General features: G+C 44.0%; 3 protein-coding genes across 9 annotated transcripts in view; 1 reads left to right on the top strand and 2 right to left on the bottom strand.

Annotated features, from left to right (window-relative positions):
- The window catches only part of slc25a22a (solute carrier family 25 member 22a), a 17,775-nt gene extending 12,784 nt beyond the window's left edge, over nucleotides 1-4,991 (bottom strand). For all 3 annotated transcript variants that reach the window (XR_004775758.2, XR_014123159.1, XM_027027278.3), the window contains exon 1: nucleotides 4,682-4,991. The gene's annotated coding sequence lies outside the window, so the exon portion shown is untranslated. The remainder of the gene's footprint in view (nucleotides 1-4,681) is intronic.
- A 142-nt stretch (nucleotides 4,992-5,133) lies between these two features.
- Nucleotides 5,134-15,359, bottom strand: pidd1 (p53-induced death domain protein 1). 4 transcript variants are annotated; one of them, XM_027027276.3, is made up of 16 exons: nucleotides 15,163-15,359; nucleotides 13,864-14,735; nucleotides 12,901-13,314; nucleotides 12,525-12,683; nucleotides 12,281-12,332; nucleotides 11,994-12,195; nucleotides 11,737-11,886; nucleotides 11,405-11,578; nucleotides 10,785-10,932; nucleotides 10,474-10,609; nucleotides 9,620-9,770; nucleotides 8,841-8,964; nucleotides 8,216-8,331; nucleotides 7,907-8,014; nucleotides 7,434-7,627; nucleotides 5,134-5,893 (listed from the first exon to the last, which is right to left on the bottom strand). In XM_027027276.3, the coding sequence occupies exons 2-16, from the start codon at nucleotides 14,531-14,533 to the stop codon at nucleotides 5,653-5,655; spliced, it is 3,039 nt and encodes a 1,012-aa protein (XP_026883077.2). In that variant the 5' UTR covers nucleotides 14,534-14,735; nucleotides 15,163-15,359; the 3' UTR covers nucleotides 5,134-5,652. The 4 variants fall into 4 exon arrangements, with proteins under 4 accessions (XP_026883077.2, XP_081568467.1, XP_081568468.1 ...); XM_081712341.1 differs by having other exon boundaries at nucleotides 15,197-15,359; XM_081712342.1 differs by lacking the exon at nucleotides 11,405-11,578.
- A 1,780-nt stretch (nucleotides 15,360-17,139) lies between these two features.
- pnpla2 (patatin-like phospholipase domain containing 2) lies at nucleotides 17,140-23,066 on the top strand. Of its 2 annotated transcripts, XM_081712344.1 has the most exons (10): nucleotides 17,140-17,790; nucleotides 18,070-18,302; nucleotides 18,843-18,908; nucleotides 19,903-19,938; nucleotides 20,378-20,590; nucleotides 20,689-20,749; nucleotides 21,104-21,277; nucleotides 21,547-21,679; nucleotides 21,831-21,953; nucleotides 22,047-23,066. In XM_081712344.1, exons 1-10 carry the CDS (start codon nucleotides 17,604-17,606, stop codon nucleotides 22,378-22,380), a joined length of 1,560 nt encoding a protein of 519 aa, XP_081568470.1. In that variant the 5' UTR covers nucleotides 17,140-17,603; the 3' UTR covers nucleotides 22,381-23,066. The 2 variants fall into 2 exon arrangements, with proteins under 2 accessions (XP_081568470.1, XP_026883080.2); XM_027027279.3 differs by lacking the exon at nucleotides 19,903-19,938 and having other exon boundaries at nucleotides 17,142-17,790.
- Nucleotides 23,067-23,275: the final 209 nt, after the last annotated feature.

Here is a 23,275-nt window from a genome sequence, read left to right as displayed (position 1 = left end):
CACTTCTCATTTCTGCAGTTGCAGGCCAGGATGTACACCAACCTCTCCTCAAGTCCCTCTGTCTCTCTTGTTCGTTATTTTCAACTGCAACTCAAGACTCCACAGCGCTGACAGAGCTAGACGTGTGCGTGTGTTTGTCTGTGCGGGTTCAGGTCAGTCGCAGAAGGCAATGAGCAATGCCCCCGCTCATCCCTTCCTGTTCTTCCCACATCCTTCTCCCCTGCTCTCCATCTCCTTGGCATGTGAGGCCAGCCCTCTGGTCCTCTGAGACACCCAAATCCTGCCTCCTCTCAGCTTGCTTTAGTATATTTTTCATTCATTCCTTTTCCCTCCACACTTTTGCGCTGCCAACATCAGCTGTTGTGTGGCCTCCAACAGTAAATGTCCAGGACACACACAATCATTAGTGTACAAGGCTTGACCTTCCAATAGGAACAGACAGTAATCACAGAGCCAAGGATGTGACATCTGCTGCAGTTCTACAGTTAGCATTAGTGGACTGGAGACTCATCAGAACCTGAATGTTAGCAGCAAGAGAGCAGTACTCTGGCAAACACGTAGATGAATTGTTATATAATGTGATTTTTGCCAGAAGAGCTATATTTAAATGTGACATATTCTATGTGCTCATGTATGTATGTGTGTGTATAATCCATCCAAATTCACTGCACAGACAAAAACCTTACATTTAATCTCACAGTGTCATACACTGACGAAAACACCCAGACGTAGATAATCACGTTTTCATGGCACGCAGAGAGTTAATAATGCTTAGTAGGGCCACTTGACACAGAAATAGATAAGCATATTGGCAAATAATAGCAGTGAAAAAGCAATTTTTCAAAGGCGCAAACTTTGGACTGTTCCCTTGAGCTAGAGTGGGGCAGGAAGGTGTGTTAGTAATATGCACTTTGAAACAGTTAAATTCTTTGAACGCTTGACTATCAGTTTAACCTATGAGCTGCACACATCTGAGACCATAAAAGATATATTTCTATACACAAACACATGTTTTAATATACTTAGTAATAGCCTCAAGAATTATCCAAAAGGAAAATTATCTTAAAGCCCAACCCTGTCCCACAGAGAGAGCTGCATTTCACAAGCAAGCAGAAAAGCACTAATACACAAGAGCAATAATATCCCTCTAGAATAGAGGGAACCAGACTCACCCACAGAATCAGAATCAGAACAAGAACCAAATTAGCCAATATGAGACAAGCATCTCTAGTCACACTGACTGCCTTTCTCTCACTTTCACACACACACACACACACACACACACACACACACACGCACGCAGACGTAAATGCATACATATGTGCTTATTTTATTTGAGGAATTAAGACACAATTTATCTGACAAGCAAGATAAAAGAGTAGAGAGAGAAAGACTCAGCTAGAAAGAGAGTGGACAAAAAAGATAGAGATTGAGGAATGCAACTGAAGGAGGCTGAGAAGCAGACAAGCGACTGCTGGAACAGGTTTGGCTCTTGTGTGTGTCCGGGGATCAGCTGGAATTAGAGGCATCTGATTTGCTCTCATAGGTTGGTTCACGTGACAACAAACTTCACCTCAGTTGTTTATCCAGATGAGCCACGTAGTGATGGCATTCATCTCTTTATTTATGAAGGCCATTGGTCATTCACATTTAGGGGAGCAAAGATTACTGGTCTCTCTGAGCAACAGAGTGCCTGTTGGTTTGATTTTTGCGCTGCATCCTGTACACTGCCACATTCACATCATCATCCTCGGCACACTCGCTGGCAAACCTTCTCCCATCAGCTTCACCCTCCAGGATAGCGCTAACTGGCTGCTCAGCCTGCTCTTCTCCAGACCCACCCTATCTCCACCCGCCAGTTAGGAGCAAACGCTGCTGTGCTGCTTTGTGCATGCAGCACAAGGATGGAAGATTAGTAACTATCAGTTGCAATTTACTCTCCTTCTTTCTCTCTCTGCCTTTCAGTTGTCATGGTTTCAGCTGAAGTGGCCGGTCCAAAAAAAAAAGAGCGGTTTGTGTGTGTGTGTGTGTTGAAGAAAAATAAGCAATGCAGAGTTAAAATGATGTCATGGAAGAACGCAACTGTGTCTTCAGTACAATCAGCTTCCCTCTCCACTCTCTTGCAAGAGAACTCACTTCACATGTCGCTTTAGTCTATGGCTCCAGATATGGTACAACATGAAAAGTTCTTTACGAATCAAGTCGAACTATTTGGACCAAGAGGGAAAACAATGCAGGCACAGCTAAGTGAACGGCTGAAAGAAACTTGAAAGATTTAAAGGTAAGCTTTCAAAAGGGGCACTCAAGTGCATATTGGCGAGTGGCACAGGAGCTCACAGGTTCAAATCCACCATGGCATGCCAAAGAAACCATTCATGTGAGAGACCTATAATAGCTATCTAAGGTCTAGCACAGCTCACTATCCAGGAGTTCTTTCATTTTTGCATCATCACATTACAGTATTTGGAAGCCACTCTAATACAGTCACTCTTATTTGCTTCCAGGGAATCAAACCTATGACCTTGGTGCTACTAGCAACAAAATACCAGGACAGCTACAGGAGTAAGTATTGCCCATTTTCATAGAACATTTCATCCTAGTTTCTATAACAGACTATGAAACACAAAGGACACCAGTGACATGGGTCCTGCTGCACTCAGCGCTTAGTACTCTGATGACTCTTGAACCCCTACACCAAAACTCATGCCTCTTACACAACACTTGCCCTTCCATTTCCCTAAACATACCCAGACCAGGAACTGACAGTGGCCCGCACACTCCTGGTCAGTCATTATTGCTTTTATGGCACACACTTTTTTGCAGTTTCAGATCACATTTCTAGGGGTTTCTGTGTATTGCAGCAGTTTTTTGGGGGGGCGGGGGGGGGTTGCAGTAAAAGCTTACAAGAGTTTATATTCAGCAAAACAAGATCATGTGAAGTTGCACGTTACCAACTAATGGTAATTGTTATAACTGAAAGATCTTGCCAGTCCTCAAGGACAATGTACACTACTTTTTTCTTTGCAAAATAACATTGATTTTTGTTTGCTTGTTTGTGGTTGTCGATTCCTTTTGTTCTTGCAGTGTTGTTATGCCTAACATGCTATTATCTGTCATTTTCTCTCCAAACCATCCACAGAACAGGTGAGAAAAACGTAGGTTCGGCTTGTAAATAATTACTTTCAATAAACGATTCTTTATAACTGTATCTGTTGTGTGTGTGTGTGTGTGTGTGTGTGTGTGTGTGTGTGTGTGTGTTGTGTTCTTTATAACTGTATTTCAGTTTGTTTTGTTGTATTGTGACTTTGACCCGTTCAGTAAATTAGGTATTAATCTGAACTGAGAGGTTGCATTTTCAGTTTTGTAACGTTTTGTTTAGCGACGCCGTGAGCATGTGACAGAAGGCACTGGAAGGTGGCTAGTCACCTCGTACGTCACGGTCACTGGACTGCAAAACTGCATTCAGCTGGAAAACACGCCTGATTGTCCTTCCATCGTCCTTTTACGCAAGAAATGTCGTTACAAATTGAGGTGCGAACCTATCACGTTATTAACTATGTCAGTTATAAGCCTGAAGACCGTAAGATTTAAGACTTATTAGAGATGTGATTTTCTAAGATTTCTCTAATGTGAAATGTGTGCCGCTTGAATTTGTCACTGGTTAAACAATGTATGGGTTATAATTCTAGCGCATGACTGTCCACAAGAATAGGTAAGGAAACCACTGAAGCAACTGGAAAAATTCTCAAACATTCTAAACGAAGAGACAAGGTTTCACTGTGGGTGTCATGTTCCTGCAACAAACGCATCATTATTGCAAGATTGCAGATTCTTTCCTGCTGGAATGGATAAAGATCACGTTTTATCAGTGGAGCAATAATACAGCCCGAGAGAGCGCGCAGCAGGCCAGGCACGTATCAGCCGCCCGCCGGCTGCCGCAGTTTTTCACCAACATCCTCAACGTGATTTCGCTACAGCGTCGCTACAACCGCCATCAAATAAGGGCCCGTTTCACGGTCGTCATACTCTGAGTGGCTGTGTGTGTGTGTGTGTGTGTGTGTGTGTGTGTGTGCGGGGCGGTCAGCTCCCAACCCTCTACCAATTACCAGGTGAATGTGGGGATAAAACATTAAAAATGATCACTATAGCAATAAGCTAACATGCATCCAAATAGAGGAAACATACCCACTGTGGAATCACGGATGGTGAACGTTTCGCTACGCACGATCGGTGTGGATTTCACCGAAAACATGGGGTTTTCGTGAGGAATTAATATTTCAGGAATAGAAATTGCTATTAGACATCGTGTTATTAAAGTCACAAAAAATCACGTCAAAATAAAATTGAGTTTATAGGGGAAGGTGGTAATCTTTTAAGAGAAACTGGCTTTTTGCGTTACATCACGAAAGGGAATCGTGCAGTGCCACATAACGGGAAACAATTCGTTCATCCGTCGGAGCCACGAACACTGCTGGACAGGCGCTCCAGGCTACAGGAACGTGGCCATTCATTTGTCTTATATTCGACTATTTGCATTAGTGGTTTAGAATATCACACAGACAACTGCTTATATATTGTGTATATTCCTATACTACATCTTTCACGAGCCAACAAATTATATGCATTATGGTTTATAAAAAGTGATAGCGATAAATCATTAAGACTTGCTAGGTCTACATACCGTATTGTTCTGCGTCCCGTTATCTTTTAGCCGTAAATATTGAATGTCCCTGTAATTACGCTTTGTCCACTTCTACCTTTGCGCTCAAAAAGAACGGCAATATTTCAGGCTGCCGGCGTTAGTAGCGTTTGTCCCTTGTTCAATGGGAGGGGGAAGCGTATCGTGTAGATTAGGAGGAAAGAAGTGAGGGAAGGTGCTTAAAAGGAATGCAGTGCCAAGAGGAAAATAGCTTCTCGCGCGCGCCCCCTAGTGCCAGTTAGGTTTTATTGCAGCCACAACACACACTAGGGGCGGGGCCATGAGCTCGGCCTCGCTATTGACGCCGCCTCCGCACTCCATGACCTTGTGGTAAAAATAGCAGAGCTAGAGGAGATCGTTCGGCGCTAGATGGTGCTATAACTATTCCCGCATGGATTGGCAGAAAAAATATTAAAAAAAAACAGTAAAAAAAATATACACAGTACATTTAATAGCTCTGGCAATCCATTTGGGCATTAAAAACAGGCAGTAAACGTATTTTTTAAAACAGTCACAGAACTGATATTAATTACTTAAATGAAAACGGAACCTTGTACATATTTTTTCCACTCCCATGGTTAAGGTTAAAATCAAGCCTCATTACAATGTGTAATCACAAAACTTATGAAAAAATTGCTATGTATCATCATTAATTTGTCTTGCCCAAGATATCAGAGTAATTGCTGTCTTTTTGTTGTGTTGTTTTTTTGGTCCCAGTGGTTTGACATGTGCAGTGAAGCCCAAAGGCTACTTCAAGACTCTGGACATTAGAGACGCAGTGAAAGAGGCAGTGGCCTAGCAGGCCTGTGTGAGGTGCTGTCTCAGCCTGCCAAGCTCAGCCCCAGGAAACTCATCTAACAAAAGGGTCTGGCTGGTCTTAAATACATTACCATTATTTAGATGTGTATTGTACAATCTGTGTGCCTGGCACACTCAGTCTGATTTCGTGTACTTCAGGTTGGCTGAGACTGAGTAGAGGTTGTCGGGTGCTCCATCTCTAGGCCCACTCTCTTTAGTGACTCCGTGTACTTCCTCTTCCCCAGACTCACTATGTCCTCCACTTCCTCTGCCAGATCCCGTCTGCCACTCTGCATCAGCGCGTCGATAAGCCGTGGAACCGCGCCTGGTCCTGCCTTCTGCTGCGTGCGTGCCCAGTGGAAGAGCATCTCCAGCACCAGGCTTCCCAGGTTATCTCTGAAAGAGCGCACGCACGCACACACACACACACACACACAACGATCAGCGCTCCTCCACGCACCTGCTAAAGGCCTCCTGAATGAATGCAGCCTTTACTGCACTGACACATTGACCGCTGGCACCCAGAGTAGATCTGCAAATGACTAGGTATATGTGGCCACATTGGGAGCCGTCATGAAATAGAGTGTGACATCACCCATGTCCTGAAGGTTAAAGTCTACTCGCTCTGCACTGGTGGAACTATTAGTCATCCAGTACGCTATCCACCTGACACCAGCAAGGAAAACTTGGAACAGAGTGTAAATATTTGTGACAGTGAGGATAGCAGAGGAACAGTGAGAGAAAATGAGTGCAAGACAGAAGGAGTACAGGAGATAGTAGAGGAGAAGAGAGTACAGGAAAGAGAGTATGAGAGAAGAGAGTGTACAGGAGAGAGTAGAGGGGAGAGAGAGAGAGAGTATATGAAAGAGTAGAGCAGAACAGAGCAGAGTAGAAGAGAGAGAGGCAGGGGGGTGGGGGGGGGAGAGCTGAGAGAGCTGAGGAGGCAGGCCAAGTCTTGGACAGATATCAACATGTAAAGCCACAAAGAGGGGATGAAGAGAGCGAGGAGGATAAAACAAATAAATCAAGAGCACACATAAGCTTGTTTGAGTGTGTGTATAATCTCTTGCAGTGTCCCCAATGGCTTACTAGTGACTGACAGGGAAGAGATAAAAGAAACCCACTGGAGATTCTCTCCTCCCCTCCACTGCCTCATGCATATGCTTGTCTCACTCGCATCACCCTCGATCCTCCCCTGCAAGACCTAATGCAGCTACTTAGACTGAGCGAAGACCTCAACTAACGCAGTCATGACTAAGCATGGACATTGCATATTGCACATCTTACCCAGAGGCAGCCACATACAGAAACTACTCATACTTGTACAAACACTCTTATATTGAGGTTATATAAACACATTAAAGGACCGTGTCCTCCATAAATACTGGAACAGGTCCACATTTTTGGTATACACATTTTGGTATACTTTAACATGTTAGACTAACTAAAGTGTTTGGAATGTGAACAATTACAAAGCAACTACATGCATCTAATAAAAACCTGTAATTTTTAAAATGTGTTATTATTCTTCTTACTGTAATTATTATGATATTATATCATATATGTATATGATATATTATTATCGTATTAGGATAACTATTAGACCTACTATTATTCTTATTATGGCATAATAAAGTCTCTGCTTAGCCCGACACTCAGTACCTAGACAGAATGAGCTGACAATAAAAATAACAAATTGTTATTATTATTTATATTTATATACCGTCTTTCTCAGACTCAAGGATGCTTTACAGACAGATACCTTTTACAATCACCCACAGACTGATGGTCTTCACTGAATACATGTAAAGGACGCACATTCACTCGGTGTGACCTATGCCCAGCCTAACACAGCAGCCCCCAGGAGGCACTGAAGCGAGGGTAACGGCGCCATCTGTTGTCAGGCAGGAGTCCAGGCCCTAGCCCTGATGCGCACCTGTGCTTGTACTGGATGCGGTCCAGCTCCTGGTAGCTGAGGCCCAGGTTGATGCCAATGCAGCGCCAGTCTTGGCTGATGCGTAGCGAGATGGCCAGCAGGTTGGTCTGCGTCAAGTAGCCACTCTCCGGATCACCCAGGTCCAGTGGCGGGGACTGCCTGTCCGCATACAAACTGCCCTCAGACCCAGCGCCCTGTGTGTGTGTGTGTGTGTGTGTGTGTGTGTGTGTGTGTGTGTGTGTTTGTTTGTGCAAGAGATTGGGTAAGAAGCAATGTTTGACTTTGAGAGACAAATCAAATCCTATTTCAGATTTAAATAAAAGAGGTCAATTACTTTTTCCGTGACATGCATGATGGCAAGTGCGCTTTAGTGCAAAATTACAATATTCTGTCTTCCAGTGAACAGACGAAAGCAAGTATTTCAACACCTGATAGGTTAACCAGCACGTATGTACTGACTGTGTGAATCTTACAGGAAGTCTTAGGGGGAGTGTGGCCATCCATTGGCTGTCATGGCCTTTCCTCCTCAGAGCCACTTCCTCTGGCAGATCGCTGGGCACCTCTCCTCTGTAGAAGGACACCTGAGGGAATGCAGACCCTACATATCAAGGTGTACAAAACTGAAGCCCATGTAATATCATCTGCAACACCACACATAACAGGCGCTGGCATGCTGGACTTACAGAAATACAGAATAACTCAACTTTCACTCGACTTTCTGCTTTTCGATCATGAGTGAAGGAACAGTGGGAAGTGTGTGCTGCAGGTCTGCAGCGACTGACCTGGCCGCGGACTGGCCCCTCCTGCTGTAGTGCGGGACACACATGCACCTCCTTAATGTTCTTCAGGTGGGAGTAAAAGGTGAACGCCAGCCTGCCCTCCATGCAGTCCGGCCGGTCTGAAGAGAAAGAAGGTGAATATTGACTCAGCTGCATCTGCTTGAAGCACAGCATACTTTAGGCCACTTGGCTACCAGACTGTGAAATTGCTATTGTTATTAATGGTTGTGGTCTTCCTTGTTGGAATGAATCAGCCTCAATCTACCTTTCTACTTCACCACAATGAAACTAACCCAATGATGTTCCTCACTAATAAGGAGGATGGTCCTTGCTAATGAGGAGGAGGAACCTCACTAATGTGGAAAATCCTCACTAATGAGGAGGAGGGACCTCCCTAATGAGGAGGCGGGACCACACTCATAACCCAGACAAAGTCATCCGCAAGAGATGCTGTCATACACATTAGTGCCAAGATCAGGTTACATGTTATCTATACGACCCCAAGAGAAATTAAATGTCTCCCATCCAATTAAGTTGAACTGCAGCAGGTCCAGATTATAAGGAATATCTTAGATACTAACAGGCTGATATCCAGGCTATTCATTTTAAGATATGTGTGTGGGCACACCTGCACTGACATCGATGCCGCGCTCAAATCCAGCAAAGAACTGCTCTCCTTCCAGTATATTACACACATCTGATGGCTGAGGACCATCATATTGTTCTGACAGAGAGGTCAACCTGCTGTCAACCTACACACACACACACACACAGTTGTTTTCATCTGTATCCCTAGTTTTGTGCTCAGGTAAATACAGTGACTGGCATTTGTAAAATATATTAATCTGAACATTGCTTCTCTGCCACAAGCAGTAGCTGACAAGTTATAGAATTTTAAAAGAAAACGGTAAAAAAAAAAAAATTTAAAAGACAATACCATCATCTTTGCAACACAGTAACTGGATTGCTAACAGATTATTCACCACATCTAATGATCAGTGTACTGTGTGCATGTGTGTGATGAAAGTGCAGGTTTGGAGAGAGTGCAGATAGGGAGACAGTCAGTGAAGAAAGGAAAAGAGAGAGAGAGAGAGAGAGAGAGAGAGAGAGAGAGAGAGAGAGAGAGGGAGAGAGAGAGAGAGGGAGGGAGAGAGAGAGAGAGAGAGAGAGAGAGAGAGAGAGAGGGAGAGAGAGAGAGAGCAAGCGAGAAACTGGCTAACATGGTATCCGTGCTGGAGAGGCACCTAAACAACCTAATGATCACCATGATCTCACATGAATGACACCATGTGACATTTAAACTCAAACATTCTGAAAAAATGCTTGCACATGCACCCATTTTAGTCCCAGTCTTGAGCTGCCCTGCTCTACACCCACACACACACACACACACACACACATACTCACCTTGTCTGAAGGCAAGCACTGCAGCAGCACTTGTGTGAGGTCTGACTTTCTCTGCAGCACCAGAAACTGAACCCTGAACTGCTTCAGCCTGTGGTACACTTTCCTCACCACTCCACTAATGCAGCTCTGAGTGGTGTACCACAGCCAGTACCTACACACACACGCACACACACATGCGCACACTCGCACGCACGCACATACACATACGCACACACATACACACACACACAGATGTACGCATGCACATGCACATACATACGCACATACACATACACATGCAGACAGATGCAAAACACACACACACTTAAAAGTAATTCCATTTTTCTTGGAGTTCCTTTCAAACTGTATCAACAGTGCAGCTGTTATCCAGGTACTTGACTTGTAATCGAAAGGTTGCTGGTTCAAGCCCCACCACTGCCAAGTTGCCACTGTTGAGCAAGGCTCAATTGCTCTAGTTGTACTCAGTCATAATTGTAACTCGCTTTGGATAAAAGCGTCAGCTAAATGCCATAAATGTAAAATGAGGCCCAAGTGTGAGGAAACACTCCCTAAGAATAGTGTAGCCAATACCAAAAAGCTTAACTACACTTATTGCTCACTTTATTAAGCATATCTCTCTTACAGGAGCACAATTATACACAGCCATGCTCTACTTTATCCATCACTGAGACCACAGGACCACTGCTGACTGGTTAGAATTTGGGTGACTAACACAAATTGTGCATGGCAAAAGACACACTATGAACAGTAATGTATCTGTAATAAAGTTGTCTTTCTAATAGAATAGCTGTTGAGTGCATAGCAGCTTGCATGCACACATACACACACACAGAGACAAATACAGTATGACTTACCATGAAAAGTGTGTAACAGAAAAGATGGCGTATAGCTGTGTGACGCTGAGAGAGGTCTGAGCAGTAACATCAGTCCAGGTGTGGGCCACAGGGTCACCATGTAGTAGGTACAGACGAGACATTTCCAAGTTGTGGCCTTAAACACACAAATACACATGCACAGTCATACACAGAGACACAAGCAGAAACAAATGCGCACACAGTCACATACACAGTCAGGCCCAAAGTCACATAGAGACACACCCACATGGGGACACGCCTCTTGATGCAGAAAAAAGAGTGGGACAGAGAATGAGAAAACACCATATTACCAGTGAGTCCGGCAGGCAGGGGGACCTGCACTTTGATTGGCTGCAGGAAGTGCATGTTAGGAGTTTGGGAGAGGCAGAGGAGGGGACTGGCACTGGCCTGCGGGTCTCCCGTCAGATCCCGCATCTCAGACAGCGAAACCTGCAAGACCTGGGAACAACAACAGTACAGAACATATTACTGCAACTTGACTGGCTGTTCACTAGGACCATATGCATCACTGAGATAGATTAAACATACTCTGATAGAGGTACTAAAGTATCCCATCAATAAATATAAGTAGTGTCAATTGCAGGTATATTGTCCATGTGTAGAACTACACAACCATTTACAAGATCATTTACTCATTAATGATTTATTGGAAAATAATTTATTACAAGGAACTGGTTACTCAGAAGAAAAGCAGTGATGGTGAAAAATTGGCATCAATGCATTTGTAAGAAAGCCCACTCACAAATAAGAACATGAGCATGAATGTGAACACCTGGGCTCACAAACACTCAGACTGCTAAACTACGATCAGCTCCACCTTTTCCACAAACAGATCATAAAAGTGGACAAAAGACAAAAACAAGCACTACTGCTGTGAAATCTAAATTATGTACTCTTCTATTGCACACACCTGCAGTGTGACAGTGCGTGTATAGGTTGTGCAGTCCGGGGGAAAGTTGACTTTGATCCCAGGGTCATACCGAGACACCAACAACGCCCCTACTGGCGACACTAGGCAACTGTCGCTGACAGGACGAGAGACAACTACAAACCAAGAGAACTGGCTCACAGTGCAGCAGGCCAGCTGTGAATGCACACACATGCGCCCACGCACGCACGGACACACACACACACACACACACACACACACAAAGCAGGTGAGGATGATCCTATCAATAACAGCTGCACTTTAGGTGAGACCGGGGAAGCCGAAGCACTGAGAGAGGGCTACTGAATAATTACCCACGCAGGCCTGCCTCGTGGTTTACAACAGTGCCTCTCGCTCCCTCTTCTGGTTATGGTGTCTAGTGTGCTCCAGGACTGACCATCACACTTGCGCACCACCACCTCGCCCTTTCGCGTCCTGTGGTAGGGGACGCAAACTTCCACAGGCTGTCACAGAGAGGGGAAAAGAGGAAGAAGTGATCAGCACAAATACATCCTCTGACTGCACCAGTGCTGAAACGAACAGCTTGATGTCTTTATCAGTTTCTTCTCACCTTATCAAATATAGCACCATGTGGGAGGAGCTCCAAAGGACGACTGAGTAGGAAATCATGCTCCTCAAGCCACACCCACTTCTTATCTGGTTTTCTTTCTGCCCAGTTGAAGTGTATAACCCCTTCAACACAACCCCGTGGAAACAGTAGCTCCGCCCCTCCAGGGAGGTACACGTTGCATCCAGCAGGAGACACTGAGAAACTGTGACAGCAGGACATGAGGGGTAAAGTGGAAGAGAGCGTGCTGACTGAATGGTCAAATCGGTTTTAAATGAAGATCGATTTACCTGTGCTGGTTGAATGCCAGATGAAGCTCAGGGATTGGAGTCTCGTCTTGAGCTGTGAGGGACACAAGATCATAAGATCATAGTCCAGCGAAAAATCTGACCTCAGGTTCACAGTGTGTGTCCCCTGCATTTAAATACTGTATTTCATAATCTACTTCATCACTCATATTGTACAGTACAGTAACAGATTTCAGAAGACATGTGACGGGTGGTAAGAGCAATGTGATTAAGCACACAGCACAACCTGCTGGTGCACAAGGAAGGGCCAGAGGAGTCGGGGGGCGTCCCAGTGGGTTGTTCCGTACGTCCAGTCTGGTGAGCTGAGGGAGGGACTTGACACACTCTGGAACATTCCGCAACTCGTTACTGTGAATTGCCAGTACCTTCAGAGAATGTAAGGAACCTAAGCAGGAAAACAGACATTAAACAAGACAAAGAGTGGCAGAGAGAAGGAAACAGTCCTCCTCCTTCCAAGAGTGACTGTCATTACCATGACATTAAATAACGACTACACTAGGACTCTGCACAGTTCTTTTTTATCCAGATTTGTAATCGGCACCATACAGGACAGATACCTGACATTTATGTCGTCTACCTTGTGTATGTGTTTTTCCTCTCACCCAGTGTCTCCGGCAGTTCTCTGAGTTTGTTACTGGAGAGCTCCAGTGTGTGCAGGTGATGCAGTAGGCCCATTTCTTCAGGCAGACGCTCCAGCTGGTTAAAGGACACGTCCAGCTCCTGCAGCCCCAGCAGGAGCCCCAGACCTGGGGGCAGGGCCTCTAGCTCGTTCCCCAGCACACTGAGGTGTCGCAGGGCCACCAGGCCACCGAGCTCCCCCGGCAGCTGCCGCAGCTGGTTATGACCCAGTAGAAGCTCCGAGAGGTGAGGGAGAGAGAGAAGGCAGGGCGGGACAGAGGAGAGGCAGTTGAAGGAGAGATCCAGGTGAATGAGGAGGGACAGAGAGGAGATGGACGAAGGGAGGGAGGTCAGGAGGCCCGGGAGGGGGTCCCCCTGGGCATCGTAGAATCGGTGGCCTAGGTGATGAGCAGAAGGATAGAAAATAGTGAAAGAAAAAAGACAGATTAAGAAACAGAGAAGAATTACAGCATATGGTTATGATGGAAAGACTTAATTAACAGTTATGATATTTATGGTTTTCCCTTATGCCATTTATGACTACATACTCCCTGAGCAATATGGTAGCAGCTAAGAATATAGCCCAAGGGGTTTTAATTGCACTCCTAGACCCTTGCCCTGGAGAGTTCAAAGATCTCTCTGCTTCAGCATATATAATCCAGCAAAAGAAAGGCTGGATCAATGAGCTGGATCAGGTGTGCTAGAGCAGAGAGAAGACAGTGCAGAACAGTGGGACTAAACTAAGAGTCAAGTTAAAATGCCTTATTTTACACTCAGGTGTGCAGGCAAATACAAACATCATTAAACAGTTAATAAAACCAGTGTATGAGCTGAACAAAAAGGGGGTTTGTTAGAAAAGAAGATTGTGAGAAAAGCTTACTGCAATAAAAATGAGAATTTGAGGTACATATGTGTGTGTGCGTGTGTTCATATCGACGCATGTGTACCTCGAATGGTTAAGGAGCGCAGCTGGGTAAGACAGGGCAAGATCCCCAAACCTCCGTGTAGTGCCTCCTCGTCCTCTGAGCCCAGCTGGAGGTGCTGCAGCTGCCTCATGCGGTCTGGCACACTGTCCCAAAGAACAGGCATCACCGCTCCCCCACCCCGATATACATCTAGCACCAGCCTCCTACCAACCAGCACTGCGTCCATCTCGACAGAAGGGGGGAGAGGGGGCGTGAGAGAGAGCTGCGGGGAGGAGGTGGAGGAGGACAGCGACGAAGTGGACAGGAGAGCAGAGGGAGAAAGACATGAGGAAGCGGTGGACAGGACACTTGGACGGTCACAGGAAAGTGAGAGACTGGCATGGAGAGTTTCTCCATTTCCAGCTGTGCCCATAATCTCCACGTGCCTTCGGGAAGCTCTTTGTATTGACTCTAGAATTTCTCTTTTCTTGTCCAGTTTGTCAACTCCATCTGTCGTTTTACATTTATCTCTTCCATCTGGTGTCTGAATTGCATTTATACTCGGTCTTCCAGCCACATCAGTGTTTTTTGTCTTCTGGTCTTCAGGCCCAGGATCCTCTCCTCCCCGTTCTCGCACCCTGCCATCTCCTCTAGCTGCCTGGGTCCACATGTTCTCCCAGTCCACTCGCTCATATGTCCCATCCCACTCCATTCTTCCCCACTCTTCTTTTTCTCTGTCCTCCTCTGGATAGCAAAAAAGAGAGCAAGGGATGGTACTGTCACAACACAAATGCGACGCCTTGTCTCCTTCTTCTGCGCCATAGCTTTGACTGAATCACATCACCAAACCGCCTCATGCGGAGATGGCCAGGTCCAGGCATGTCCGTGTGTGGATGGGGAGACGGCACTCAATTCTGCAAGGCAGAGGTGTAAATTGAAAACACTGAGAAGCGATAATAAAAACCAACACCGTTCCAGCTAATAACAGATGTTCTTTAGATGCTTTCTTAGAAGTTCACTCTAACTCTAATTTCACTAATTCAAGGCAACTGGGCACAGGTTAACTAGGTTTCAAATTAGTGACTGCGAAGAAAACTAATTTGGTGTCATTTGCAGTGCAGTGACGTTAGCTACGTTAGTGTCTCTTTTTAAAAAGTCTTTTCAGACAGACTGAACGGCTAGATGGCTACCTGAAGAATATAGCTAAATACTCGACAGCGGTGTTTTAAGCATGTTTTAAGATACCTAGCTAACCAAACTTAAACAGCTAGTTCCACTAACATTAGCCAACTACCTAACGCTAGCGTAGTTAGCTAGGAAAGTTAAACTGTAAACACTCACGCTGTGTCATAATATTAAGGGTAAATATTTTGACCTTCTTCGTCAGAAAAGGTAAATAGCCCCACATCAAAACGCATGTAGCCAAGTCCATTAAGATGTAAGTAATATAGCAGGTCGTAAGCTTGCTTAAAATACTCCCTCGTCAAATCACTTTTGCTACATTTCATATTGTTATTGACAGTCGCTCGCACCGCGGAACTTTCAAAGCGAGGCGGGACAGTGTCTCTTAAAGGGGCAGAGCACACAGCCGCGCGACGATTTTGTATATATTTTGTGTAAACAAATGCGCGCGCGAGCACATATACACACACACACACACACACACACACACACTCGTAATCAAAACTTCATTTATCTGTCTAGTTCATCGTTATGACCTATTTGTATTAATTACACTACTGTACTGAAAATTATTCTGTACTGAAACTTACTTTTCTACAAATGTGTGTATATATATATATATATATATATATATATATATATATATATATATATATATATATATGTGTGTGTGTGTGTGTGTGTGTGTGTGTGTGTGTGTGTGTGTGTGTGTGTGTGTGTGTGTGTGTGTGTGTCCGTGTGTCTGTTTGTTACTAGGTATATTAGAAGAATGATCTGTCATGTCTTTTATTCCTACACATCACTGTTATTGGTTTTGTGTTATTGTTGTTGTTGTTGTTGTTTTATCTCTCTGCTTGCCTGGACATGTTGTGATATTGTTTGTTCTGTTTCCTTGCCTCGGCTGCAGTATTTGGGGACTCTGTCTGCTCCTGAGACTAATAGAACATTTTCCTGCCATCACGTCTAGTCTCCCAAGAGAAGGGGGGAAGCAGTGGATGATGAGGTTATCATCCCCTAAGAATTCAAAGAATTTTATTTTCATTACACCAAAATCATTATGAACAGGGTGTGGCTGACATGGAAAATGGCCCACAAGAACAACTAATCCTAAAAATGAAGTCCATGAGCTACAACTGCTGCATATTCAGTATGTGAGAGATTAGTTTTATTTAAAACTCCAATTTAATCGGTCAGTGTTGAAATACCCTTTTCCTAACATTGCCCTGTGATTGACCCTATAAATCTACTTTTCCTCAAAATACAATTTGGCACGATGTCGAAGTAGGCCAAAGGATAATGTAATATTGTCACAGCAAATTCACTCACCCCATATTCTAAGAAGAGCCCCCTTAAACTATACTAGAACAACGAGTACTTCTGTTGCATTATGTGGATAAATTGAGGACCATGTTTGCAGTATTTATATGTATAACGAATAACGCAGATTTCCATATGAGGCAGGAGGTGGAAGGCTTCAGCAGACCGAATGTTCCATGCGACAAGTATTTTTCCTGTAAAAAAAGTTCACTCATTCTGTTCCAGATAATTTTCAGGATATTTTTGGTAGTCTATTGCAATAATTGTAGAATATATAGAATAAATGTAAAAAATGTCAAAGTACCCTAAATTGTGCAGTAAACATTACAGAATTGATTTTTACCGTAATGTTTGCGACCGAGAGAGAGAAAAAAAAACTTTAAAAACTCACTTTGATGTGAAAACACTGGACTTTAAATGGTAGTCTAAATGGCCTAACAAAATCAGTTTCCATCTTAAAACACGACGCCTTCGTTTCTTGACAATCGCAACAATACCCAGTGAGATTTATACAGAAAGCTTTGCCAAAACAAAACAAAACATATCTGGATATCTCTATAATATCACACATAATTTGAGGGAACCCTCATAAAGACAAGCGGTAAAACGCCATGCTAATGAAACATTATTTCATCAGTGTCCTAAAGTGTTTTCTGCTTTATTACATAGTTACTAATAGGCTGCTGCTACCTGTTCATGTCCCAGAGTGCTACCAAAGACCCACGTGGCTGACGTAAAAGTACAGAAGGTTATATTAAAGCGAACATAAACACAGGTCACGTGCGTCAGTACTTCTTTTGTGGAAATCCTCCGACCGAAGGCGCGGGAGGTTCACGATTCCTGACTTGTGATTGGGCGAGATCGACTTCACGGCACGTATATAGTTACATGTGCCTCCTTAAAAAGCAACTTTTGACAGTTATGAGCGTGTGGACACCGAGGCCGGTCCTCTCGGGGTTTCGCAAGTTTATTTAATAGCCTATGACTCAATATGACTCATCTGAACTGTTGAACGATATAAAGACAAGGCAAGATTTTTTTAGCCTACTGAACTAATGTGGTATTGTGTAACAACATTACAAGAGGGCTGCTAGGCTATCAATTGAACATGGCACTGCACATAACCAGCTAATGTTTTGTCAACATCTTTTTATTTTCAGCGAGAACATGGTGTCTGTTCATATTTTAGACTGCATTACTAAAGTGAGAAGAGATTTTGCTTCTTAGTCTCTCAACACGTCTTCCTTAAAATCATCGAGAACAAATAATCCCTCGGATACAGAATGTTTCCTCTAGACTCGCCATGGAATATATCATTCGCCGGTTGTGGGTTTCTTGGTATTTATCATGTCGGAGTCGCCAGCTGTTTGCAGGAACAGGCACCTTTTCTTGTTGAAAATGCCCAGCACGTCTACGGCGCCTCCGCGGGAGCTCTGACTGCGTCAGCGCTCGTCAGTGGGGCTTGCATGGGTAAAAAATTCTCGAATTCTCTCATCTTTTTAACAATTTAAAACCAGACCTAATTGTGGCAACATTATTGTATACATTAACCTTTTCAGTATAGTTGGTATGATGAAATCTCCGGCATACAAACAACTGACTGTGTAGAAATGAATATGTTGTAGTAGCAAGCCAACTTTGAATAAAGTCTACAATGCTGCAGGTGATTGTCCCTGCATGATGTCATGCTTGCATGCAGCACCTGTTTTCAGCTTGTCATTGTGTTTCCATTAATGTCCCGCTTTGCAGGAGCGACAGGGGCCCAAATTATTGATGTGGCAAAGGAAGCACGGAAGCGATTTCTGGGGCCGATGCACCCCTCTTTTAATGTGGTAAAGATCATGAGGACCCTGCTTCTTCGCATGCTGCCCCCTGATGCCTACAGCAAGGCCACAGGCAAGCTGGGTATCTCCCTCACCCGCGTCACTGATGGGGAGAACGTACTGGTCTCACACTTTAGCTGCAACGAGGAACTGGTGCAAGTAAGATGGACACACATTCAGACAGACACACACATACACACAAAGTATTTAAGAAAGCACTTTAAGCTGAAGTTGAAAAGATAAGTATACAGTAAATGTCACTTTAATTTCTGCAGACTTCATTCAGTAGCTGAGCACCCACAGGCATCCATCTATAAGTTCCAGTAGCACTATCTTGGAACTGTGTCAATCATTGTAGTGGTAAATAGATGGCTTTTATATAGTCACTTTAGAAGCAAGGTTTTTATTATCTTCAGGTTTGCTAAAACATACTTCCAACCTCTGCGTGGTGCTTTAATATATGGCAAGACAATTCCACAAGAAGGCTTCGCTTTCAAGTTTAGTCATCCATATGCAGAAAAAAACATCAGATGAAGTTTGTATGAAGACTGAGATCAGCAGACCATGGCTTTATTACTGAATGCAAAGCATATTGTACATATTCTTCCACTCTACTTCAATCACTATTCGCAAATAAACAAATTGAATTATACAACATTTCTGGTGTGTCTGTATGTCTGTGTCTATGTCTGTCTCCAGGCGTGTGTTTGCAGTACTTTCATCCCAGTGTATTCTGGCCTTATACCTCCTACATTCCAGGGAGTGGTAAGTAGAACATGTATTCTTCATCATCGTCAGTTGACCGCCTGAGGTCACAGTTAGCATGTGCCAGTGTCATATGCTTGAGAAGGAAAAGCTCTTTGGTCCTGTTATTGTGTATGTATAGGATCCTCTTCTAGTTAGGATACAAGGTGAAAAATTATTTTTAAATGAATTGGGTGCTTATTAGGCATATGTATTTTAATCCACACTGTTTAAGATCTGTATCTGTTTAAGTAGATCACAACTAAGCACACAATAAACTAACAACCCCCACCGCCAATTCTAGTTTGATAGTGAATGGTGAAGAGCAGAGTGTTGTTTGTTTAGAATGGGAAGAGCAGGGTGTTGTTTGTTTAGAATGGGAAGAGCAGGGTGTTGTTTGTTTAGAATGGGAAGAGCAGGGTGTTTGCGTCATGGGGCTCTGAGACTTCCATGCCCTTTGCTCTCTTTTACTGGCTTTTCCATGAACTGTTTATTCTTTCCCTGGACATTCTGAATCACCCCCTTCCCTACGTCCTCTTTCCTGTCTGTATGTTTGTTTATGTATGATCACTGTAATAATTGGTAGATTGCAGAGACCTGCTCTTGACCATAAGAAGTTTGAGGGGGCAAACTTGAACTTGTCTTAAATGGACCTTGGACACAAAACACCCACAATGATGAGATAAAACGTGGCAGTTTATATGGATGCCAGATGAGTGAGTCATTGTATGTCGAAAAGATTATAGTTGTGGGAGGATACAGATTTCAGTTTTGCAATGATATATGCTGAAAATAGATGTGACTATTCTAAATATCCTTTGGTTGGAGGAAAACCCAGAAATGCTTTTTTTTATGCGTTATGTGAATATACTCTGACTGTTCTCAGGTCAGATCTTCAGGCTTTAGTATTCTTGTCTCTCTACACCATCAGTGTCATAAATACACCTTTCCTCTGCCATGTGTGGCACTTAATGAATCACTGTGTGTGTGTGTGTGTGTGTATGTGTGTTGGCAGGGATTTGATGGAACAATGCCAGAACAGTACTCCAGGGTCAGTGTGAGTGTGTGAATGTGTATGCATGTGGTCCTCTTTGCAGTGTATGCATTCTGTGATAAGGAAGTGTGTGTGTGTGTGTGTGTGTGTGTGTGTGTGTGTGTGTGTGTGTGTGTGTCTGTGTGTGTGTGTATGTGTGTGTATGTGTGTGTGTGTGTGTGTGTGTGTGTGTGCGCGTACTTATACTGCCAACTATGACAAGAGTCACAGTGTAAGGATGCTGTTGTTTTCCTGCTCCCATGGTACCCAGATATAAATAATCATATCATGGACATGGAAATTCCTACAACTTCATTTAACTCTCCAAATGTTTGCTTTTTTGTATGTTGGAATTTACCACAATTAAGGTCATTCTACTGTATTTTAGGAAGCATGTATTGATATATATTGGTATAGATCTCTTGACCTGGATCTTCTTCTCTTGTTCTCTCTGTAGCGGTATGTGGATGGAGGAATCAGTGATAATTTGCCTCAGTATGAGCTGAAGAACACCATCACGGTTTCTCCGTTCTCAGGGGAGAGTGACATCTGCCCTCGAGATGCCAGCTCCACCAACCTGCATGAGCTGAGATTTACCAACACCTCCATACAGTTCACACTCTCCAACCTGTACAGAGTGTCCAGAGCCCTGTTCCCTCCTGACGCATTGGTAAAAATGAGCACACACACACAAATCAGTAAAATTCCAGTTGAAATATACTTCACCTTGCCTGTTCATTGTAAATTTTCTGTGTATTTCCTTATCAGGTAATGAAGACCATGTGTGAGCAAGGATACAAAGATGCCTTGCGATTCCTAAAGAAAAATGGTGAGAGAGAGAGAGAGAGAGAGAGAGAGAGAGAGAGAGAGAGAGAGAGAGAGAGAAAATGACCATCATTTACAGTATTTTGATCAAAATTGTGTAGGAAAGAGGTACATTTTATTATGGGGTTATTTGAAAGAGTTGCTGTAATTTGTATACCTATTTTTTAGTACATAAGGTACTCGTATGCCCTTTCACAGAGTAAGGATTATTATAGTGCTAGACTGCTGCTGTGATTGTGAGCTAGAGGAAGACGTTCCTAAGTGTAGCACTGCCCTTTAGTGGTCATTATTAGTAGTGTCAGCAGCAGTAGAAGAAACGTTTTGATGCCAATTATTCTGTGTGTGTGCGTGTGTTTAGGCCTGCTGCAGTTCCGATGTCCACACCGCCCGTTACATAACAGTGATGAGGAGGCTAAGCAAAACATTGAGAATGAGGATGGTGAGGAAAGACAAAGAGAGGAGCTGGTGCCAGATGCTCCTTCAAGCGTGGAAGACCACATCTTTGAACACTTACCACCACAGCTGCATAGAGGTATTAAAATAATACAGGCAGATAAATCAGAAATAAAGCTTTCTTTTTGGCATTTAATAGACACTGCTGTCCTCAGAAACCTAAAAAAGGACTTTGTTGTGTCCATGTTAGTACATTAGGCCAGAATGTTGGAACCCTGTCAGTGATGGTCATGTTGCTTCAAGTGTTCAGTTTTTATTCAGTCTATTAAGTACAAATTTTTGCATATCTCTCTCTCTCTCTCAAATCATTGCATCTCTCTCTCTCTTTCTCTCTTTCTCTCCATCTAGCATTGGTGGAGGCCTGTAGGGAAAGACAGAGCCCCTTAAAGTCTCTAAGCAACATGTTCCCGATCAGGATGCTGTCAACCATCTTGTTGCCTTATACCCTACCTTTGGAGTCAGCTTTATCACAGAGTATCAGGTGACAGCATCCACCTGCTCTATCAGTCAGCAGCTCGATTCCTTGACATCTTTAAGGAAACTGTTATCTTGAAATCTAGAACATTGATAATGGTGTGTCATCTTTGGTTAATGAGGCCCCCCCCCCCCCCCCCCCCCCCCGACTCTCTCAGGTTGTTGGAGTGGCTGCCTGATGTCCAGGAGGATGTAGGCTGGATTAAAGAGCAGACAGTGAAGGTGTTGAAGTATGTTTTGCATCATGCTAGTAGGAGTGTGTCCCAGCAAGTCTCTGCAAGGTAAGTACCCACACAAATAAATACACTCAACCTACAAACATATCCACAACCTACAAACATATCTACACTAATAGTCTTTCTGCCTCTACTCAGACTCTCCAATCAGCTGTCGCTGAGGCACTCTCAGTCTGCACCGGCTGCCTCCAGTGCTGCCAGCCTGCTGCCGGGATGGGTGTCTGGGGGCAGCTCATCCATGCTGGATGCCATCCAGCGGCTAGAGCAGTATCAGCGGCAGCTGTTTGTGGGCCTCGCCTGCATTAATCTGGACCTACGTGGCTCCTTCTGCTCTGGGCCAACCTCGCCCACCTCCACCTCCACCTCCACCTCCACACATCCAGCCACCCAAGAAGAGATGGATGAAGGGCTGACCATGCGTCCTGTGGGCTGCCCTATCTCTACCTTTCACAGAACACACCCCTCAGAGTAGCATCATATCCCAGAGTGCATTGCTTCAGTCATGGAAGATCTACTGTCTACTGTGTGGTCATGTGATGATGCGGAACCTCTAGACGTCCTGGAAGAACTATGAGCTTAGAATCCTAAATCAGATCTCCTACCAAAGCAATGACAGATGTCATAAGCAAACTATCAAATGTTTTACAAAGCAAGAAGTATGAATAAGCTGTGATTATTTATTGTCTCATTAAGATGAACACAACTGGAGGTGATAAGGCATTTGTGTGATTCTTTAAATGGACTCGAGATGTTTATGTGTAATTAAATGTCCCTTGGGTATAGCATCCTTATAATATATTTGCAGTCTTTAGCATAGTCTTTAGGTACTTCACTTGAAACTTAATGTTCATTTTATTACTCCCAATACTGCTGTTGCTGTGGGTCATCATGGAACAGTGCCTTAACAACAGTGCAGTAAAGTACTGTGCTGTCCACCATGCAGAGGAAATGAGAAATTACAGCATGACAAATTCAAGTCAGCTCCGGCTATTGAAAAGAAGTCTGTCATTAACGTTTGCCAGCTTCACCCATGGACTGCAATCTAAACTTTATTGTGAACTGTCTGAAGATGCATTTGGGGAAATGTCCATTCTCTAAAGATCTTCAGCTTCCTGTTTCTACTTTCTCTGTTTCTGGAATAAAGGACAATAGGTTGGGGGAGTGTCTTCCTGCTCCATCTGCTTGGAGGCTGCAGGACTGGGCTCTGTGAAAGCCAGGTCAGTGAGCTCTGTTCAAGAGTAATAGGCTGGAATACTGTGTCTGGGAGATACAGGAATCTGGGGTTGGACGATGTGTGTGTACACTAAGCAGGTTGTGTTGTGCTCTTTGGGGTTAATAGCGCAGTAAAAAGGACTGCGTTGTGAGGG

This window comes from Electrophorus electricus, chromosome 4 (assembly GCF_041902795.1).
Source record: "Electrophorus electricus isolate QZ-2024a chromosome 4, ASM4190279v1, whole genome shotgun sequence".
Classification (NCBI taxonomy): Eukaryota; Metazoa; Chordata; class Actinopteri; order Gymnotiformes; family Gymnotidae; genus Electrophorus; species Electrophorus electricus.
Note: the sequence above shows the minus strand (reverse complement) of the source record. Positions and strands in the feature narration are given on the sequence as shown.